The sequence below is a fragment of the Fonsecaea multimorphosa genome (assembly GCF_000836435.1).
Source record: "Fonsecaea multimorphosa CBS 102226 unplaced genomic scaffold supercont1.7, whole genome shotgun sequence".
NCBI lineage: Eukaryota > Fungi > Ascomycota > Eurotiomycetes > Chaetothyriales > Herpotrichiellaceae > Fonsecaea > Fonsecaea multimorphosa.
In genome coordinates, this window is record NW_015971641.1 from 256,201 (window position 1) to 277,819 (window position 21,619).

General features: G+C 51.7%; 7 protein-coding genes across 7 annotated transcripts; 5 read left to right on the forward strand and 2 right to left on the reverse strand.

Moving 5' to 3' along the window:
• Positions 1-100: 100 nt before the first annotated feature.
• Positions 101-1,663, forward strand: Z520_04316 (uncharacterized protein; the record flags this gene model as incomplete). Its single annotated transcript, XM_016774824.1, has 1 exon — positions 101-1,663. The coding sequence occupies one exon, from the start codon at positions 101-103 to the stop codon at positions 1,661-1,663; it is 1,563 nt and encodes a 520-aa protein (XP_016633804.1).
• Positions 1,664-2,056: 393 nt separating this feature from the next.
• Z520_04317 (uncharacterized protein) lies at positions 2,057-3,133 on the forward strand (the record flags this gene model as incomplete). The annotated part of the gene is made up of 3 exons (XM_016774825.1): positions 2,057-2,108; positions 2,206-2,570; positions 2,645-3,133. 3 exons carry the CDS (start codon positions 2,057-2,059, stop codon positions 3,131-3,133), a joined length of 906 nt encoding a protein of 301 aa, XP_016633805.1.
• Positions 3,134-3,854: 721 nt separating this feature from the next.
• Positions 3,855-4,409, reverse strand: Z520_04318 (uncharacterized protein; the record flags this gene model as incomplete). Its single annotated transcript, XM_016774826.1, has 2 exons — positions 3,855-4,199; positions 4,260-4,409. 2 exons carry the CDS (start codon positions 4,407-4,409, stop codon positions 3,855-3,857), a joined length of 495 nt encoding a protein of 164 aa, XP_016633806.1.
• A 584-nt stretch (positions 4,410-4,993) lies between these two features.
• On the forward strand, positions 4,994-10,279 carry Z520_04319 (uncharacterized protein; the record flags this gene model as incomplete). Its single annotated transcript, XM_016774827.1, has 2 exons — positions 4,994-5,184; positions 5,230-10,279. The coding sequence occupies 2 exons, from the start codon at positions 4,994-4,996 to the stop codon at positions 10,277-10,279; spliced, it is 5,241 nt and encodes a 1,746-aa protein (XP_016633807.1).
• Positions 10,280-12,420: 2,141 nt separating this feature from the next.
• Positions 12,421-13,617, forward strand: Z520_04320 (uncharacterized protein; the record flags this gene model as incomplete). The annotated part of the gene is made up of 4 exons (XM_016774828.1): positions 12,421-12,604; positions 12,664-12,731; positions 12,793-13,169; positions 13,230-13,617. The coding sequence occupies 4 exons, from the start codon at positions 12,421-12,423 to the stop codon at positions 13,615-13,617; spliced, it is 1,017 nt and encodes a 338-aa protein (XP_016633808.1).
• Positions 13,618-15,408: 1,791 nt separating this feature from the next.
• Z520_04321 (uncharacterized protein) lies at positions 15,409-16,437 on the reverse strand (the record flags this gene model as incomplete). The annotated part of the gene is made up of 3 exons (XM_016774829.1): positions 15,409-16,008; positions 16,074-16,309; positions 16,386-16,437. The coding sequence occupies 3 exons, from the start codon at positions 16,435-16,437 to the stop codon at positions 15,409-15,411; spliced, it is 888 nt and encodes a 295-aa protein (XP_016633809.1).
• A 1,344-nt stretch (positions 16,438-17,781) lies between these two features.
• On the forward strand, positions 17,782-19,856 carry Z520_04322 (uncharacterized protein; the record flags this gene model as incomplete). Its single annotated transcript, XM_016774830.1, has 9 exons — positions 17,782-17,814; positions 17,881-18,208; positions 18,275-18,520; positions 18,596-18,850; positions 18,914-19,057; positions 19,117-19,261; positions 19,351-19,464; positions 19,555-19,654; positions 19,719-19,856. The coding sequence occupies 9 exons, from the start codon at positions 17,782-17,784 to the stop codon at positions 19,854-19,856; spliced, it is 1,503 nt and encodes a 500-aa protein (XP_016633810.1).
• Between the last annotated feature and the right edge of the window lie 1,763 nt (positions 19,857-21,619).

Consider the following 21,619-nt stretch of genomic DNA (forward strand, 5'->3'; position numbering starts at 1 on the left):
GCAACAAGTTGAGCGACAGTTCCTTGGTGAAGCCTCGCCCTTCTGGGCATTCAGCGCTCAGATAGAGGCTACCGTGCTATCCCGTACCCTTTCGACCACAATGGGCTCCATCGAGCCATCCACACAGCCGCCGCAATTCCTCGTCATTGGAGCTGGCTCCCGGGGCCATGCATATGCCCGTGCTGTCGAAGCGTCGACATCAGGCACCATTGCGGCTGTGGCAGAGATAGATCCGTTCAAGCGTCAAGAGTTTGGAAGACGTTACATATGGGGAAGAGATGGACAGCCTAAAGATTCCCAGTCTTTCGGCCGGTGGGAAGAATGGGTTGCGTGGGAGAAGAGACGTAGAGAGGACGCAGACAAAGCTGGAGGTCCCGAGCCTGGCTATCTCCCTATAACTGGTGTCTTCATATGCACCATGGATGAGACTCATGCGCCTATAGTCCGTGCCATTGCGCCTCTGAACCTCCACATCCTGTGTGAGAAGCCGTTGGCGTTATCGCTGTCGGACTGTCTCTCTATCTCCTCAGCCTTGTCGAAATATCCCCCAAAGGTGGTCTCAATCGGACATGTGCTACATTACTCACCGCACAATATCCTTCTGCGCAAGCTGTTGACCGCGGACCAGGTCATCGGTGAGATCGTTTCCATTGAACACACCGAGCCAGTCGGCTGGTGGCATTTCTCTCACTCTTACGTTCGCGGCAACTGGCGCCGCTCAACCCCAGAAGGCGTTGGTTCTCTTCTCACGAAGTCTGGCCATGACATCGACTTTATTCTCTGGTTGCTCTGTTCACCCAGTGCTCTCACTGGAACAAAACCCCACCTCCCCTCTACAATCTCCAGTAATGGAGCCATTACGCATTTCCGCCCAGCAAGAAAGCCGCAGGCTGCAGGTGTGGCAACTAACTGCCTCTCCTGCCCTGCTGAACCAAATTGCATCTACTCTGCGAAGAAAATCTACCGCAATCGGTGGCTTCGGCAGGAGAAAGATACAGGTTGGCCTCTCAAAATTGTGCTGCCCGAGATTGAAGACATTGTGTCGACAAAAGGCTGGAATGCGGCAGAGGAGCAATTGATGAAAAAGCTGGGTGAGGACTACGACAAAGCCACTACGCCCGACGATGTCATTGCAAGTCGGAGCTGGTATGGTCGCTGCGTGTACGAATCAGACAATGATGTGGTTGATGACCAGATCGTGACAATGGATTGGGAAGAAGACCCTCTGCACGGCCAGGCCATCGGTCGCGGACCAAAGAGGGCGCTCTTCCATATGACCTATCCAACTCAGGCACAATGCGAACGGCGAGGGTGGGTATATGGTACGCTGGGTGAAATCAGCTACGATTCCCACAAAATCACCGTGCACACATTTGCCGATGGGAAAACGATTGTGCATGATATTCCAAAACAGGCACCAGAGGTGGAGAAGAGCCACGGCGGCGGCGACTGGGGCCTGGCTGGTGCGTTTGTGCAAGCTGTTGAGAACGTCAATGCTGGAACAATGGATGTTGGCCAGGCACAAAGAGAACTGGTGGGTTGCGATCTGGAAGAGATCATATTGAGCCACGCGGTCGTGTTTGCGGCTGAAGAAGCAAGGAGGGAAAAGAAGGTTGTCAACTGGGCCGAGTGGTGGGCAAAGAACGGTTCGCTCGCTCAGTAACTTGGTCCCTTTGGGCTGAGAAATGCTCGGGTAGAATTGTGCAAAGTACGGCGAGGGTCCTGGACTTCTGCTGGAAAGCGTACGATGTCCGAGTGTCAGAGCCCACAATAGATGCAGGGTCAACAATGCAATCTCATCAGTCCAGAACGAAGGGAGAATGCTCGGACCCCTGTTGGCCGGGCATGCGTCTTACATTCCAGCCCAGCTCCCACATTTCCTTTCCGGGGCATGTCCACAATGGATTTCCGCGAACGTCAAAGGTTCTTTGTGCGAAGCCATGGCAAGCTTGACAGTATGCTCTTCTCAATTACTGACGATCGCCAACCCGTTTTCCTCTATCGTTGAGATTGGTGGGAAGCAGGACTTGGGTATTCTCACTTGCCTTGAAGCACCATGGCCTTGACCAAATTGTCGAGCACCATCTTGTTGCTCATCTGCCTCTCTGGTACGTCTGCCCACAGGCTCTTCACAGCGGGACCTTTCAATGGCATGTTGTGAGACTGAAAGCCAATTGGGGCGTCATACTGACACGGAATCGATAGCAAACGCGACCTTGGCACAACTCGTTGAAGCATCTCTACCAACCGCCACGGTCCCCATCGCTTCAGCCTCGTCTCCATGGCTGACGACTGCGACCCCAACCTCTGATGCTTCCTATCATCCGAGCTCTGCCGCCTGGTCAACAGGAAAGAGCAAATTTCCGTCTTATTTCGGAAAAGCAAAGATCGCCCATGCGGCTTTGGGGGCTGCTGCGTTCCTTGTATTCTTCCCTCTTGGTGGTATCATTGTCAAAGTTTGGCCGCATCGTCACATTGTCTGGATCCATGCGGCCATCCAAGCGTTTGGATTGGCCGTATTTGTGGCCTCGACAGGTCTGGGGATATGGATGGGCATGAAGTTGGATGCTGTGAGTATAATGCACCTGCTGCAGCTTCAACCCTCGCAAGGACTTCTGCTAATCAACTGGCTTCTCTATACCAGGTCGACCACTACCACTGTGTCATCGGTCTCGTCATCCTAGGCCTTCTCTTTCTCCAGCCCCTGATGAAGTTGCACTGGTTCCACGAAAAGATCCCGAAGGTGGTTCACTTTGTGCACATCCATCTCTGGCTCGGCCGTGCATTGATTCTTCTCGGGATCGTTGATGGCGGTCTCGGTTTCCAATTCGCTGCTACCTTCAAAGGAGCCAAGTGGGCGAGCGGGTGGAAAATCGCATACGGCGTGTGCGGGGCGCTTGTATGGATCATATATGTAAGCGTTGTGATTGTGTGGGTGGAAATGAAGAAGCCCGCCGCGAGCATGTCAAGAATTGTGGAGAATGAGGAGATGGCGGCATTGAACCAGGCCAGAGGACGAGCTGGGGACAGACCAAAGACGGCAGACACAGTGACGAGTACCGTGCACGATGTCGAAAGTGGCGAGGCTTTGCCAGTTGAGCCGGTGAGACCTGCCCGGCCCGCTCGGTTGTGATGCGAGCGTGTCTTTGTCCTTGCGTGCCCGGCGCCAGTTCGATGCATCATCAGGAGAATGACTATATGGGCTGCTTTATACTTGAAAGGGGACGAAGAGCAGCTCCGATTGAATTGGGAAGTGCTGTTGGGTATCTCGTCTGTCGCGGTACAGGGATAGTTCCCCATTTTGCGACAACGAGGTGTACTTAAGCCTGGATACATCTCTTGTGGACCTTGATATCGGCGTTTGAGGTCAATAAAATCTATCTACCGAGACCTCGCTTGGGCTTCGGGTTGTATCAGAAGATACACACCATCTCAAAGACAATCACAATAGCATGCAACTGGAACGTAGTGATGCTCCACCAACCCTCGTCCCTAGGCCATCCTAGAATAGATAGCAACGCTAGATTAACTTTAGACCAAAAAGGTCTATATACAAGACGACAGGTCAGTATATCTCGAATGGGTCAACTCATATGGACCCTGGTTGACAAGTGCAAGATTTGCCGACTATATACATAGTAGCCACTTAGCACTACCACTCTGAATGCGCGGCCTAGGCTCAAGCAGAGACCCGAATACATCATGTGCACTATCTTTTAGTGCATTTGTACAGAATTCATATGTTCCCGGATGTCTTCCGCCATACTGGAAGGATACCCGTCATTGTTTACAATCAAAGGGGCGCCCTGCTGAGTGTGTAGTTGTGTCGACCAGAACACTTGGAATGGTTCCCATCAGCAGGGACGCTCAGAGAGATCATGGGAAGAACCCGGGTCATCCGGCTTTTTCCCACCCAGTTTCCTCCTGAAACACATTGTAATGGTGCCAAAGACGGAGCCGGTCAGCCAGAGCAGCATGTTGGCGATGTTGAATCCAGCGGCAACCTCAATCTGTGTGGATCGGTTGTCGAAATACCTCCCGCGAAATGCCGCAATCACGCCTGTCCAGGCAAACGTAAGAACCCATTGCCAAAACAAGACCCATAGGAGCCAAAGCCGGCTAGGGAACGGAAAGAGGATATCGATGGCAAACAATATCGCGGTCAGGGTGGACAAAGATCCGATGGCGATGGCGTAGACCTGCGAGCATAGTCGTGTCAGGGGTATTCACAATGCAAAGCCTCCTCCCAGGAAACCCACCGAAGCACCTGTATTTGTGGGGCCAGCTGCTATATCTGAGGCATTGAGAGCGATGGCAATCACAGCAGCAGTGAACTGCAAAACAACTTGTGCCAGGTGGACAATGCGACTTGTTGAGTCAGCATTCCAGGGAAGTCCAAGGGTGACCATGTTGTGCTAGCACGACGACATCCAGATGTTACTGCTTTACGCCGGAGATGCAAGTAGTATAACCATGTTGATCAGGAAGTCTTCAAACACGCTCGTTGCAGTTTATAGCCGTGTGGAGACTCAGGCAGCAAGAATTCTTGAAACCCGCGGCCAGCCCCCAAGCGCCGTATTCGTATTATTCTCGAGATTTCCTCTTTAGGACTGTTCGGGGAGCAGTGCTTAGCCGCCAGCTCAGAGCCGTTGTTGATAATCATAACGCGGAAACTGTCTCGCTGCGCTTTCTCAGTTACAACTCATTTCCCCTGGAATAGCATGCTCTGGAAATATTCAAAGACAGGACGTAAGGGGTGGATTGAACAGGAAGCGTTAAACGGAGGTTGATTTCGTTGCGAATCAAAATGCTTCACCGTACGACTGCATATCTGGCCGTTTACTTCACCCCAGTGCGAACTCCAAAATTTTGTAGAAAAAAAATTATCCCCGCAGCAGGAAATATTGGTGCAGGCCAAAGAGAGTTGCATAACCTTAACAACATTTCTCTTGCCAGCTTCATTGTTGCCGCCGGGTTATGGCTCTGATGCGCAATGGCAGGATACGTCAAACCAATTCCCGCGGCCACCGGCGGCCTGGCCTTTTCCCGACTACAGTCCGACGACATCAGAAGGATTTCGGTCAAGAGAATCCATGTCACTCCAGCTCTGGATTCCATGTTTGGTCCGATACCAGGAGGTCTGCATGATCCCGCACTAGGTGCTATTCAGGCGCTGGATGCAAAGTAGGTCCTCGAACCCCGTAGGAGGTTGGGTGCTAATGTTCTCAGCTGTTCTACATGTCGCATGAATGCAATCCACTGCACCGGGCACTGCGGACACATTGAACTTCCCGTCACTTGCTACCATCCACAATATATCGACTCTACCCTCCGCCTCTTACGTGCGAAATGTGCCTACTGTCATCGGTTCAAGGCGGCGGAGAACTTCGTCAACCAAACAGTGTGCTCACTCCGATTGCTGCAGTATGGGCTGGTGGAGGATTACCACAAAATCCAGAGCATTCACCTCAGAGGAGGACTGCCAAGGACACCGAAGAAGACAAGCTCGGACCAAATGGTGGAAGATGTGATGGAACTCGAGCCAGATGAAGAGATCGCGGACCTTATTGACCGGAGAACGAGGATGACGAACCGGGCTATCAGATCCGCTCGCAAGGAGAACCGTATCGATGACCAGGCCCTGATCCGAAATCCCATAGCCATTTCTGCCCGGAAGGATGTCATTGCAGGTTTCCTCAGGGAAGTCCCCAATCTGAAGAAATGCGCCAACTGCGGCGGTGCCAACACCCCGTATAGAAAAGATAGAAGCGTCAAGATCTTCAGGTTACCACTTGCAAAGATGCAAAAGGATGCCATGTATGTCCTTGGGAAAAAGGCGCCGAACCCTCTTCTGTTTCTCCGGTCCGAGCAGACTCAGAAAGAGGAAGTGAAAAAGACCACCATCGTCAATGGAGTCCATGACGAGGACATCGAGATGTCCGATGGCGACGAGGCAGAGCAGACAGAATTACATGGAGCAGAGGAAGAAATCGCCATGCGCAATGCGTTAGAGACATCATCAAAGTCAAAGAACGCCGAAATCGAGGATGAAGACGATGTACAAGCGTATATGACAACGAGTGAGGTTCACGCTGCGCTCACTTTACTGTTTGACCGAGAGCAGGAAGTCCTTCAGTTGCTGTATGCCTCTCAGCCTGGTCGAAAGGCCGTTCGGGTATCTCCGGATATGTTTTTTGTCACAGCAGTGCTTGTTCCACCGAATCGTTATCGCCCTTTGGCAAGACATGGGCCCAACCAGATGCTGGAGAATCAGTTAAATGCTACCCTCAACAAAATTATCAAAGCGGCAGGTGATGTTCAGCGCATCTCACGAGAGTCGAAAAGAGCAAAGGTCGACCCAACCGTCAGACCTCGGAATTTGAACGAGAGCCTGCAAGCCGCAATCGTCCTTCAAGAGGCGGTCAATGCCCTTATTGATTCCCCCGTACCTGTATCCGGCAGACCAACTGACCAAGGCATAAAGCAAATTCTGGAGAAGAAGGAAGGTCTTTTCCGAATGCATATGATGGGGAAGCGCGTCAACTTCGCTGCTCGCAGTGTCATATCGCCCGATCCGAACATTGAAACCAACGAAATCGGCGTACCTCTAGTTTTCGCGAAGAAGCTGACCTATCCCGAACCGGTGACAAGTCACAACTTTGAGGAATTAAGCAAGGCAGTGATCAATGGCACCGAAAAGTACCCAGGAGCGGCAGCCATTGAGAATGAGAACGGGATGGTTCTCAGCCTGAAGCGCAAGACGATCGAACAAAGGAGAGCCCTAGCAAAACAGTTAATGACATCGACTGTCCCCGGGGCGAAGGGGGAGAATGGCAAGAAAGTATACCGGCATCTTCAGACGGGCGACGTGGTCATCATGAATCGTCAACCTACTCTGCACAAGCCCTCCATGATGGGTCACCGTGCCCGCGTGTTAACGAATCAAAAGACCATTCGAATGCATTATGCCAACTGCAACACCTACAACGCCGACTTCGATGGTGACGAGATGAACATGCATTTCCCTCAGAATGAGCTAGCGCGAACTGAGGCTCTTCAAATCGCAGATACGGATCACCAGTATCTTTCCGCGACTGCCGGTAAACCGCTGCGTGGGTTGATTCAAGACCATATATCTATGGGCGTTCAGTTTACCAGTCGAGACGTATTCTTCGATCGAGATCAGTATCAGCAGTTGCTTTATAGCTGTCTCAGGCCTGAAGATTACAATACCGTGTTCGACAAGATCCAACTGGTGGAGCCAGCAATATTAAAGCCCAAAATGATGTGGACTGGCAAGCAAGTCATCACGACAGTATTGAAAAATATCACGCCGGAGAGATTTCGTGGCATCAACCTTACCAGTAAATCATCAACGTCGTCAGACTCATGGGGCGAAAAGACGTCTGACGAACCCGAGCAATGGACTGTTAGCAGGAACAAGATAGTGTTCAGAGACACGGAGCAAGTCGTCATTTTCAAAGACGGTGAGCACCTTTGCGGAATTCTCGACAAGAGCCAACTTGGCCCCAGTGCAGGAGGTCTCATCCACTCAGTGCACGAAATCTACGGACACATCACTGCGGGCAAATTGTTGAGCATCCTCGGCCGACTTCTCACAAGATTTCTCAATGAGCGCGCCTGGACGTGTGGAATGGATGATCTCTATCTCACACCTCAAGGTGACAATGAACGGCGACAGGAACTGAATAAAGCAAAACAGATCGGCCTGGAGGTCTCAACGGAGTATGTGACGTTGAAATCCGGCGAGGCCGACCAAGAAAACCCTGAACTCCTCACCCGGCTTGAAAACGTGCTCCGTCACGATGAGCAGCTCAATGGTCTGGACCAGGTTTACAAGGCCAAAGTCAAATCAATCACGGACAACATTTCCAAAGCCTGTCTGCCGGCTGGTCTTCGAAAGCCATTCCCTCGAAACCAGATGCAAGCAATGACGATTTCTGGGGCCAAAGGGTCCAGCGTGAACGCAAATCTCATTTCTTGCAATCTTGGTCAGCAGGTTCTGGAAGGACGTAGAGTTCCGGTCATGGTCAGTGGTAAGACACTACCATCCTTCCGAGCTTTTGAGACGGATCCTGCAGCTGGTGGATATGTATCAGGGCGATTCTTGACAGGTATCAAGCCACAGGAATATTATTTCCACGCCATGTCTGGCAGAGAGGGCTTGATCGATACAGCCGTGAAAACGTCCAAATCTGGTTACCTACAGCGCTGTATCGTTAAGGGGCTCGAAGGTCTTCGAACAGAGTATGACACGTCAGTACGAGAGAGTTCGAACGGGAGTATTGTTCAGTTCCTGTACGGAGAAGATGGACTCGAGGTCACCAAGCAGAAGCATCTGAAAGAATTCACTTTCCTCGCTGAAAATCACCAGTCTGTCGCGACACTTATGAATGCGGAAGAAGTGATTCCCAAACTCCCGCAGTCGGAGTTGGATGAAGAGCAGAAGAAAATCCTCAAGTCACTGAAGAAATCCAAGCAAAAAGACCCGTTGACAGCTTCCTTCAGCCCCGCGAGCCATTTCGGAAGCACCTCAGAGTCATTTGCGACAGCCTTGACTGAATACCTCAAGAAGGACCCGAACAGACTTATTAGAGACAAGAAGACAAATCCGGACGGGACACTTGGCAAGAAGACCTTTCGAGCCCTTATGGATTTAAAGTACATGAAATCCATCGTTGAGGCCGGGGAGGCCGTCGGAGTTGTCGCAGCACAATCTGTGGGAGAACCTTCTACCCAGATGACACTGAATACTTTCCACTTGGCTGGCCATTCGGCAAAGAACGTCACCCTCGGTATTCCTCGATTGCGGGAGATCATTATGACTGCTAGTGCGAACATAATGACCCCAACGATGACACTCAAGCCCATCGAAGAGTTGAACAATACTGAAGGAGAGCGCTTTGCCAAAAGCATCAGCCGCTTGCCGCTCTCTCATGTCATTAGTGACATGTCCGTCACCGAGAGGACTGGCGGCGGGGCAGGGCACGAGAACGAAAGAATCTACGACATTCGAATAGACTTGTACGAACCAGAGGAATACGAGGAGGAGTATGCCATCAAAAGGGCGGACGTCCAACGATGCTTTGAAAGGATGTTCCTTCCGAGATTGGATAAGATGATCAAGGCCGAATTCAAGAAGAAGGCAAAAGAGGCCAACCGCTCGGAAGTTACGGCGGCTGTCCCAAATGTCGGCGCGTCGGTCGGGGTCGACGAGGGAGCCAGGACAAGAGCTCCAAGAGCTACTGAAAACGAAGGTGGGGAAGACGACATCGATGAAGACGCTGATCCAGACGACGCCAAAGATATGGCTGCCAGACGCAGAAGAGAGAACACATTCGACGAGCCTGATGAGGAGGAAGAAGCCATAGCGCGGGAATCAGGCGATGAAGCCATGAGTGATGACGACGGCGACATGGACGAGGAAGAAAAGAAGTTGCGCGCCAGTCAAAAGGCTAAGAAATATCAGAATGCTCAAAACCTTCGTGAACTGGATCCAGACGATGAGGCAGATGACGCCGAAGATTCGGCAGATGAAGCCCGACTCAACCAGTTGAAGAGCCAACTCGATCACCTCAAACGTTTCATCTTCGCAAGAAACCAGGGCAAGTCCTGCCGCATTGTCCTCAGCTACAGCTCTCGAACCCCCAAGCTGCTTCTCCTCCCTCTCCTGGAAAAATGCGCTCACATGTCAGTCATTCAATCGATCCCCGGTCTCGGTGTTTGCACGCAGTTTATGGAAGAAGTCCACGGGCCTGACGGAAGACCACTCAGACGTGTTGACCCGGAGACGAACAAGGAAGAGATAGTCAAGCAGCCGATGATCACGACCGAAGGGGTCAATCTTTTGGCGATGCGCGACTACCAGGACCAAATCTACCCACATTCAATTTACACCAATTCAGTGCACGATATGTTGAAATACTACGGAGTCGAGGCGGCGCGAGCGGCGATTGTCAAGGAAATCGACACTGTCTTTAAAGGACACGGAATCGGTGTAGATGCACGGCATCTAAGTCTCATTGCTGATGCCATGACGCATTCCGGCAGTTATCAGCCTTTCAGCCGGCATGGTCTCGTAAAAGAAGGGGGAAGCTTATTGGCAAAGATGAGCTTCGAGACGGTCATGGGATTCCTCAAGGACGCGGTGTTATTCGGAGAACGGGATCCGTTGCTGGGTCCTAGCGCACGCATTGTGGCAGGGAGGAGAGGAAATATCGGCACGGGTGCGTTTGATGTAGTCATGCCTGTACATTGACGAGAATCAAGGTCTGTTTCAAGACCATCCCTTAATGGAAATCATTGGGACAGGACAGCATCGAACGTTAGAATACGGAGAAGGGAACCGCTTATAGAGTTCCACTGGGTCTTTTCGAATCGCCGGATACGGTCTAGATGACACCTGAAACAGTCCATCCATGCGCGGATGGTGCAAGAATCCTTTCAACCATGTTGTCGATGAAAAGTGGAAGCGTTCTTGTTGGCGACGAGGGAGACGTTCATTCTTCCAATACGCAGAGGTTGCGCTTCATCTTGCCTTCTTGATTCGACTATACAACTCGTCGACAATCAACATTCCTGGTGCCTATGCTGCAACATGGGATGGTGAAACCCAGGGGAGCTTGCAAGCCCAGAGACAGCTACAGACCCAGAACGAGCCCCGACGAGCAACGGAAATACTTCTCAGATACTTTCCCCCAGAATGCCCCACCAGTGCCAGGCTCTAACGGTGTGGGTTTTGGATAAACGGCAGCTGGGGATGAAAACCTTCTCCCACTTTTCCTGGTGAAGGACGGGGAATGTCCCACCTCCACAGGGGAAGGATTCGTTTTCCAGGACCCAGCCCACCGAGGCTCATTTTCCTATCCAAGCAGCCCAAGGAGGCTTCGGCCTGATCCCGAGAATAGCGGCTTTGACATTGTCTAGTCCACGCCCCAAATGAGGTAACGTCTCTGAGAATCGAGGCGCCGTCGACGTTCCGCCCGCCTAGTGCGACGCCTGGGTGTGTGCTAGCGAAGCTAGTTCAAACTAGAGAGCGAGGACGCAGGGGCATGGCGTTCCCCTTGCAGACGCGAGCAGATCCAACTCCCAAAGAGGTGTCTTCTCCGACAGATGGCACAGTTGTCAACAGCCAACACGAGTCCTAGGTACTCGTACATTGTACCTATCCTCTCTAGCACCGTCGCAACCACCGGCGACGCCAGGCTGACTTTCCGAGCATGTCGAGCCAGGGAGGATTGAGCAGGATGGGTTGGCAAGGGGCAACTCCCGGCAAATTGTTTCTCAGGACGCGTCGCCCCGTTACCTAGGACCGGTACTGTTGGAGTGAGCAAAGTCAAATTGAGATTCGTGCCTACCCGCAGCGACGATCATCCGGCCTGGGGCGGAATTTGGGTTTTGCTGATGCATGTTATTACGACTCAGTCTGGCGGCAGGATCAATAAGACGACTCGAGCAGAAATCCATCAGCAAGGAACGCCCCCATCATTTTAATGACAGTCATGCAGTCAGTCTCCGGCAATTTCTTTGCATGGACTGCACAAGGTCATTCCTGTAGCTACGACTCCTCCCATCCCTGGGATGTCCGGTTTCTACACTTAGATACCTTTGGCTCTACCTTCCTACACCCAGGAGGACCAATAGACATATGTTTCGGCCAGGCATTACTTCCACGCCGAGTATGCCTGCTGGTGACCCTGACACCTGCCTGCCTGACCAGGGAAGACCCCTTTCATTCTCATGGGCCTCAATTTTCTGGGGCACTCGTATCGAGGCAGTGCTAGTTCCACCTGTCGGAATTTCAATTCACTCTGCTCTCAGCGCCACGATAGTCCCTGACGAGTACGTTCATGTAACCTCCTGCAGCCACGTGGTGCCATTCCTCTCCAGGCAGTTCTCCCTTGCATAGCAGGGAGGCTAATCCGGGGAAGCTTGTTGAAGTGGGATCCCGTTTGACTAATGTCTCCCACATGCCAGCATCTAGGTTAGCAGCACCTCTCTGGTGCAACTTTTGCATCCAAGATGTCGTGGCCGTCTCATGTTTCTTCCTGCTCTATTGTTTGCGAACTCTCTACCCCGGATTCCCCTTTTCGCGTCCTGTATTACCTGAACCAGCTGTTACCCATCATGAGTCGATACTAAATTAGCAGCCACTCATCCAGTGTCCAGACAGCCTGGCAACTTGGATACGAGCCTCGCTTCCAGTGCCGCAAATCGTGGGAACTTTCTGCTGCCATCAAGTGGTTCCAGGGGTCCTTGTGCCTCTAGATCCCTTGCGGGGGCCATTGTTCCAGTACATATCTGGGCCCGGACTCCCACATCTGACAACTCCGGCTACAGCCGTCGATTGTCATCCTGTATACTTGACTTCCACTGCTATCGCGCATATGCTCAGGCAGTATGGGCCTTGAACGTGGTATGCAAGCTGTGGTGACAGCCGCCGTCTTCAACGCACTCGCTTTTATCTTCATCGTGCTGCGATGCATTTCTCGGTGTATGGTCATCCACCGGGCGGGCCCCGAAGACTATTTGATCATTTTCGCTTTGGTGCTTTCTGTTGGTCTCACTGTGACGATTGTACTTCGTGAGTACTTGGGAATCCCTCTTCAGAAACCATTCGACTGACAGTGGTTACTATTTCAGAAAAAGATCATGGTCTGGGTCGTCATGCGGACACGGTCAGCGAAGAAGACAACGAGACTCTGTCAAAGGTACGCAGCCCAACCCAGTCCACGAGGATACCGACAGCATCTTTGCTGACACAAGCACCAGCTGCTGTACGCCAGTATTATAGTCTACAATTTGGGGCTGTTCCTGGTTAAGGACTCTATTCTCTACCAGTATTTGAGATTCTTTGTCGAGAGGCGTTATCGCATTGCTGCGTGGGCTCTGATTGCCTTCATCTGTCTCGCCGGAATAACTTTCATCTTGACTTCTTGCTTCTCCTGCTGGCCGGTAGCTTATTACTGGGACAAGAATGTCAAAGGCGGCCACTGTGTCGATCTTGAGGCGTTCTGGTTCAGTTTTTCCGGCTTCAACATCGTGACGGATTTGGCAGTCTTGGTGCTTCCGATGCCTGTGCTGAAGAGTCTACGACTTCCCAGGAAGCAGAAGATCAGCTTGATTGCCGTGTTTGCATTGGGTGGTTTGTATGTTTGAACGGTCCCGTCCTCAGTCGAATATTTCTGTCCAGCTAACCCCGGAAACAGCGGCTGTATCACGGCCATTCTTCGTCTCCATGCCCTCTACATAGCAAGCATATCAACCGATCTCACCTACGACAATGTAGGCGCTGCGACCTGGTCAGCAGCCGAACTCAACGTGGGCATCATGTGCGCCTGCATTCCTGCCATGAAACCCATCATCAGCTCGATATTCCCGCGCCTCTTGTCCTCCTCACGTCGTGACCGCCAATCCAATCCGTATCCCCGACGAGCATCGTACATGCGCAATGACAGCGTCGTGCAACTATCGCAGGTGGTCAAAACGCACAGCGTGGTGAGCCGAGACGACACGGTTAGCTTCGATCATGGCCACGAGCCGCATGCAATTCGCATCAAGAACGAGTGGTCTATCAGCGAGCATGAGCGTGTCTGATGCTGTGGCTCCGGTCGAGTATGCCCACTTTGCAACACGGATGCAGTAATAGCGGGTCGATGTACAATACGGATTATGATGGAAAATGAAAGGGTGCGAAGGCTCCGGGGGAAAATGGGATGGTTACCAAGCGACAACAGTGGACTAGGATATGGGATATGTGCTATGGGGAGGCTTTCACAGGACATCAATGGACTTTGGGGGCAGAGGAAGCCGAAAGTCTGAATCGTCAATCGGAGAACCAACAGTGGATGCCCTCTTGTCACACAATCCTATGCGGACGATTGTGAGAGAAGGCTATCTGACTTATTATCGTTGGTAACGGCGCTTTGCTCAGATCAAAGAGTGCAATGTTCTTTGGGGTGGCCATCTGCTGCATTCGAGCATTGGGATATCGGCGTGGTGTCATGCGATGGTCAGGTAGTCTCCATGCAGTCTCCATATGGAAGGGTCTCGTTCCAGGTCCTATCAAGTTTACTGTCATATCTGTCTATATACGAGGCAGATCCTTCTTGCACAAACAAATTGTAGGTCAGCTACAACGATGCACAAACAGTGTGGCAAAACTGATCATTGTCTTGATTGAGACTCCAAGCCCTTCTTTGGAGATGTGGTTACCAGCATCTTCCCTGCCAATTATAGTTCTAGCTACCAGCGTCACCCGAAGGGGGGATGCAATGCTGGAGCAATTGACTGCTATTTATTAAATTGCGGAGGTTAGACGGAGCTTGGACTTTATTTGAATACTACGCAGAAAGCCTGAGGCTGTAGCTTACCCCCAGCAGACGTCCCAAGAACAAAGCACAATGAATATGTCTCGCCATTTGACTGGCCTTTTTTCTAAGAGGAATAAGAGCAGGGAGTCCAAATATGGGACTGAGTATCGGTGATGAGAAGGGGCCGAGCATCTGAGTAGATAAACGGGGGCCACGATGGGGGTAAGAGAGTCACACCGAGGCTGAGCCGAAGTTGGGCCAACAACTCAAGGATGTCATGGATTGAGGATTGAAGTCGGGGAAGGGTTCTAAAGCTCATGTCTCCTGTCGGGGTCCACACGAATCCGACAGTCTGGAAACGCATACCTCCGTCCATCCAACAGAGCACTGGGCGCTCTCCGTCCTTGTCAGGACACGAGATGTACCCCGAGGGAGAAAGGCAAATAGGGGGGTGGGTGTAGGTACAGACGTCGCAACAACCACCATCTCCACTTTCCGCCTTGCATCGCGGATTCGCGGTACCGGGCAACCGGAGACAGAAAGAATTGTGCCTCGGGTAGGGATTTTCCCAAGCGCACGGACTATTGACGATGGGTGCAGAGACATAACATACCCTACCTACCTACCTAGGTAACATATCAAATGTCATTCGTGAGCTTCGCACGGATTGGGTGTCCTTGGAGTAAAAAGAGCCATTGGAGTATCTCGGGGTCGGTTGAAAATTGGGCAGGCGATTCTCCAATGTCAAAGAGAAAATATTACGTTTGACAGGGGGAAGTCTTTTTGGTGCTGAAACTCTGCGCATGCATGCGGTCGCTAAAACCCCTCAGAGCCACCCACGCCTGGGGATGTCACTTGTCCGAATTAGATTTAACCTTGACCCTTGCCAGTGTGCGCTTGTTTCCGAGAATATGGTACCGAATCTGGGCTGTAGAAAGCCGTCTTCGAAGCTAAGAGGACATGGGCTGTGCCATTTGGCCATGCGGCTGTCGTTCGGGGTGGAGAAGACGAGAATGTTCTGGGAATTGCTTGCTATACTTGGTCCATCTCCTCCGAATGCCCCGACTATTGGACGTTACACACCGTTCTTCACTTTCCCACCCTTCCTCTCTTCCTCTAACAGGGCAATAGTGTCCTTTGTGATAGCATCTAGGTTGGAAAGCGTCGAGCCAGGACCTTCAGGCATCGGGCTGTCAATGTACACCTTGCGAGTAAAGTTCTTGAGCGTTTCCAACACGGTGCCGCCCTCGTATTCGCCCTTCTCAACCACGTCGAGCATTGCCGCTGCTTGCTCCTCGGGCGTGATCCAGATGTCCTTTTCATCGACGGCCTTGAGCTTTTCAGGATGGTCCGACCAGAGCGGCGTGTACACCATTCCCGGCGCGACGGCGACCACTTTGATGCCAAATTCCTCGTGTAGAGGGGCTAAAGACCTCACGATTGCCGACACCCCGGCCTTTGCGGCGCTGTAAATCGGTTGATTGAATAGCATGCGTTGTGCGGCTAGGGAGGAGATATTGAGGATCACGCCGACCGTGCCGCCGGCTTTGCGACCCTTGGATCGTGTTATTTGGTCTCGGATCGCTAAGCGTGTACCTTTGATGAGGGCCGTGAGATTGATGTCCAGAGACTTGTAGCTCTCTGTTTCTGTGTCGTTCCAGAAGTTGGACCATGTCTATCAGGGACGATTAGAGTCAGCAGTGTCTACTTATATTGAAAGGGGGCCAAGGCTAGACATACAGGTTCGAATACGCCGGCGCCGTTGCATACGATGTCTAGAGGGCCTAACTCTGTCTGTGCACGCTTGAAGAGGGCTTCCAGCTCACTCCATTTCGACACGTCCGTCTTTTGGAACAACAGCTTGGTTGACCGCGGCTGTTTCTCAAGTTCCTTCAGCGCAGCAGACTCTTGGAGGTCGCCCACGATGACGTTGGCGCCCTTGCTCACAAGTAGTTTAACAAAAGCGAGATTTATCCCTGTTGACGGGCAACGCAGGATCAGCTTGAGGTCGTTTTGAACCAAAACAAAAAGCTGCCGGGATCCCTAGCATACCTGATGCGCCACCTGTGACAATGGCGTTCTTGCCAGCAACTGGAAAGTCCATTGTAAGTCTGTTAGTCTGGTATCCTTGATTCCGCGTCACTTTTTTGCTCAATCTGTTAAGAGAACTGGCAAACTTCACTTATACACGACAACGTATCGAGGCAGGTATCGTCGGCATGAGCCAAAGATCGCAAACAGCAACAGATCTCTTGGAGAAATGTTGGGGAAGGACCGACGGTATTCGGATATAGTCAATCCACGTGCTGGCCTTGGATGTTCCTGCTTCACCAAGGAGCTTTGTCTAACGCCGTCCGTCTCTCTTCCACCTCGGTTCTCCGCTCGGTCGTCGCCAAGAAACCCGCTCTATCACAAGGCTACGGTCACCATCCCCGCTTAATCCCCAATTCGGGTTAGGCCGTCGCTAGAACCAGATGCGGAGTCAGGAGTATCAGTGTCAAGGTCAACCCCGTGACAAAGCAAAGGACAGCAGGTGCGGGGTGCATCCCTAGCTCGCAAACGGAAAGCTCCTTCGAATGCTAAAGAGACCTTGGACAGTTTTGAGCATCCCGGAATCCGGCATCCTGATTTCTAAGTCGACCCTGTGGCCATGGAGCCTAGGGTAAGTAAGTCCAAGTAGTGCCCGGAGGGGAGCTCCGACTGGAGTCATTTCCAAGCATCCTCTAGTCGCTAGTCTTCTGTGGTTGCCATCTTTGACGTCTAATTTGCTCAGAAGATCCACTATCCCGCGCCTATCTTCAATGACTACCTCGTATACTGATGGCGACAGCACGACAAGTCTCGCTTGGCTATGTCTTCTCAGGTCAACCACTACGAGGTACAGCTTTCGCTTCTGAGTCTCTAGCCGAACCTTCACCTGCCTCCAGACGGCCATGGCTTCTCCAAGGATCTTGCGTCCCCAACGAGGTCCCCCTGGGGTTGTCTGTTGAAGCCGAACACGAGGATGGTAATTGTTGCCAAATGGACAATCTGGTTTTAGTATACCTGAATTTAGTGCACAAATTCTCTGGGAATGGCTGATCTTCCCCAAGCTTCCCCAAAATATCCTCCAATGCTGATGGAAAGAAGTGCTCCCGGACCTTCTTGCGTTAGCGAAGCCAGGGCCTAGAAGTCGACAGGATGAAAACGAGTTACATGAAGTGTGCGCATCCCTTCCCCTTTTGCTTCTCCAGTCTCCACTCTCTGGCTTTCTGGGGTACAGGAGATTCGAACCATTTTCCCGAAGACATCCTGGAAACGTGGCAAGGGACTGATTAGCCTCATGCAAGTTATATAGCTGCCTTACCGTGTGAAATTTGATCTCCCTCAGCCAAACGGTCTTTCAAGATTCTCTTCGTGGGTTACCAAGATTCTACCAGGCTGATAATCCCTTGCGCAAAAGCCCAAAATGGCTCTTTCTGCCTCGACACTTCGTCTCCTGGTAAGCTAATCAATGGCCGAAACCCCATTGCGAACCCAGAAAACCATATACTTACTTCTCTAATAGATCGTCATCTTCGTCGCTCTGGGGAGCACAACCTATGGCTACTGTGCCTCCATCATCAGCACGACCCTGGCGCAGCCCTCCTTCATCGCCTATTTTGAACTCGATACCCGCTCCAATGCTACAGATCTAACCGGGTCCATCTTTGGCCTTTTCCAAACTGGTGGTTTCTTTGGCACATTGACGTGTCTGAAATCTGCCGATTGGTTAGGTCGACGCAAGGCACTCTTCTTGGCCAGTTTGGTCACCACCGTTGGTGGAGGACTCCAAGCCGGCAGCGTGAACATTGGGATGTACATCTTTGCACGATTTCTGACCGGTGTTGGCATCGGTAAGGTTATCTTTTCTCAAAACGACAGCCGGCTTTCAGTAGAGAGACTGACTTTCGCCTCAACAGGTGCGCTCGTCACACTTGTGCCTCTTTACCAGAGCGAGATCGCTCCCCCAAAGATTCGAGGTTTTCTTGTCGCCATGCACGGCGTAATGCTGTGTGTTGGCTACTCGGCCGCCAGCTGGGTTGGCTTGGGATTCTATTTTGTCAATGCGGGCGGAGCACAATGGAGACTTCCCCTGGCGATCCAGTCCCTTTGGCCGGCCACGCTCGCTTGTGGAGTATTATTCCTGCCAGAAACTCCTCGATGGCGTACGTTTACCCGCTCTTAAGGCCGACTTTGTTGATAGCAGTGATGTGATATCGATACTGATGAGTCGAAAACAGTGCTGGATCACGATCGATACGAAGAGGCTTTCGAATCCTTCAAGCGTGTCCGCGCCGAGTCATCCGATGCCTTCTTGAACGATGAAGCAGCCATACGAGCCGACTTTGCTATTCTCCGAGAACAAATCATCTTCGAGAAGCAACAACAACTATCCTTCTGGGATCTTTTCCGCCTCCCCCATTATCGAAAGAGGCTTATTGTCGGTTTTATCACCATGGTCGCTCCACAGGTCACGGGCACTCAAATCATCTACAGTATGGACTCACGAACATCTCTCATTTCTCTGATTGGACTATCCTAATATCATTTGTGCCCAGACTACGGTTCGCAACTGTATAAGAATCTGGGGTTCAATACCCTCAAACAACTCCTACTGAGTTGCGGATGGATCACCTTCTCGCCTTTTGGTAACTGGTTCAATGCCCTGGTCGTGGACAAAGTGGGCAGAGTGAGGATGCTGCGTATGCAACCATGATACATGTACACTGCTTCTGGGAGCATTTGCTAACTATTGGAGAAGTGATTGGCATCGTTGGCTGCATCTTATGCCTCGTCGGAGAAGTCATCTGCCTCGCTCAGCTCGACAATGGACAAAAGAACCGGGCAGCCACAAACGCCGCCGTGTTCTTCCTCTTCTTGTTCGTGGGCTTCTACGCAAGCTTCATGTAAGTCTTCACTCAACCGAAGACCCTCTGCCAGTGCTGCAGGGAACCGGCGGACGGAATTGATGTTCTCGATGCTGACCACGTAATAGCGATGCGACTACATATATCTACGCGTCTGAGATTTGGCCCACTCCAGTCCGGGCGAAAGGTCTGGCGCTGTCCATCTCTGGCCTGTTTCTCTCATCGTTGGCTATTCTGCAGGGGTAAGTTGCTCTTGCCTCATTTCTGTCTTTCTACGGGTGCATTCAGGCGAGTCCACGAAATCATCGACTGACTATATCTCCTTCCACCAGCGCCCCAGCCGGCTTCGCCAATATTGGATGGCGCTACTATCTGGTCTTCATCTCCGTCACCTCAGTGATGGTTGTTTTCATGTACTTCTACTTCCCCGAGGTAAGCTCCCACCTGTGGTCTCTCTTATGGAATTTCCCACAATGGCTGCTGACCTTTCACCCAGACCAAAACATTGAGCTTGGAGGAGATCGGAGAAATCTTCGGTGATGAAGTTGCACATGTCGACGCGAGTACAGCCACGGCCATGGGCGAGAAGGGGGTCACGGAACTGCACATCGAATCTGCCGATCTGAAACAGTAGGCTGCTCGACGGGAATCACTGGTGTCTAGATGACAATATCCGGCAGCCCTATAGTATGCTTGAGACAGAAGGAAGTGAGAAAGAAGGAGAAATTTTGAGCAAGCAGGGAAAACATTCTCTGAGCAGATGCAATGGCCGCGAGGTGAAAAATATCGAGAGTCGATGATTTGCTACATTTAGTAATAATACCATGGCTATTTCTCGAACCAAGCTATTTCTGGGCAATCTGAGCGTCTCAAACGATTTTCTCTTGCAGGAGACGTCTATATATGGTACTTCCTATAACAGTAGTAACATTGTTAATTCTGCAGTAGCACCAATAAATCTGTTGGCGACGAAGAAGGAGAAACTGTAGCTACAATGATCGCACAGCCAAGTGGACAGATCCCAATATCACACTGCCAGCCGCCAGGTTGACGAGAACGAGGCTCTGAATTCCTCTAAGAAGCATGCGCATGGAAGGCCTGGGCAGAAATGAAACAATCTGGGCAGCATGCACTCCTGTCACGAAACCGCCGCGGTCTGGACTTGGGGTTAGCAACCTCAACCCTCTCGTTGTTTATCCGCTACGGTACACTTCACTTCACCCCAAGGGCGTGATCGAGACTCAATATACTTTGTTCCCGCCACTTCCACAGCGTTGATCAGCGGTCGAGACCTGTGACCATCCACTTAAGATGGCGAGCGAGATCTCTGACCCGCCACGCTGGGTCGTTGTCGAGCCACGTTATCCAGATTTCATGCCACCAGCAGCACGTGGAGTGCGCGCCAGGGGTAAGGACCTACACCGTTTTGCCATCCTCTGATCTACTCTTGGGGTAGTCGTCAAAGAAGGCGTGAGGCCATGGGGAAGGAGGACTTGGCCTTGGGGAAGGCCAGCCAGCCAGCCCAACGACACGGCGAGCAGACTGAGAAGAGGCGGAACTTCATCTGGCCCTATTCTCCATGCTCGCTGAGTTTGGGGGTGGCGCTCTTGGATGCCCACTGCAAATGTTCGGAGCTTGGTCGAGGGTTCTGGACCTGGCTCGCCGCTTTGATAAAGGGAGGGTTTGAGCCATTGACGCTTTGGCCTGACCACTCTCAAGTAAGTACCTTATTATCATAGCGGTGGCGAAGCCTGGCATCCCAGGGAGCCAGATTCCCCGCGCTGGATCAGTTCTTCAGATCAAACCCAACTCGTGACTTGTCAAAGCCGTGGAGACGGGTCGGACGAAAGGACATCTTGCGAGGGATTTGCGGACAAGTACACGGTGAGCTCCGGTAGTGGCCCCTCGCTACCTCTTCAAAGGAGCGAATTTGACTCCATGGCCGCGTCCAGCCTGTTGGGGCTGACCTCAGCAACAACTTCATCCAGATTTTTCAGTTCCTTCGTGTGCCATGCGCAGCCATAGAAGGGCGGTCCTCAATTAGCGGTCAGTGGGTGAGAAATCCTGGTTGGAGTTTCAATACGGCTCTATTCTGATCTTTTGAACCGTCGCCCTATCCTTCACGGTGTATGGATGTTACATGAACATGTCTTCTTCGCACCAGATCTGAGTCGTTCTTCTCAGCTGCAAATCTGGGAAGGTAGCCGCTTTTTTCGTCGGAGTGTCATGCTTCAAAGATCATATCTTGGAGATTGCCGGATCCTTTTTGCGAGCTCGTATCTTGAATCCTGGTTGTAACCTCCTGCCATCCCTTCTTTTTCTCCGTTTTTCTTTATTGAACCCCGTTCTCGCAAATGGTCACGTAGCGACAAACCCTCGCCTTCGCTGAGATGAGTA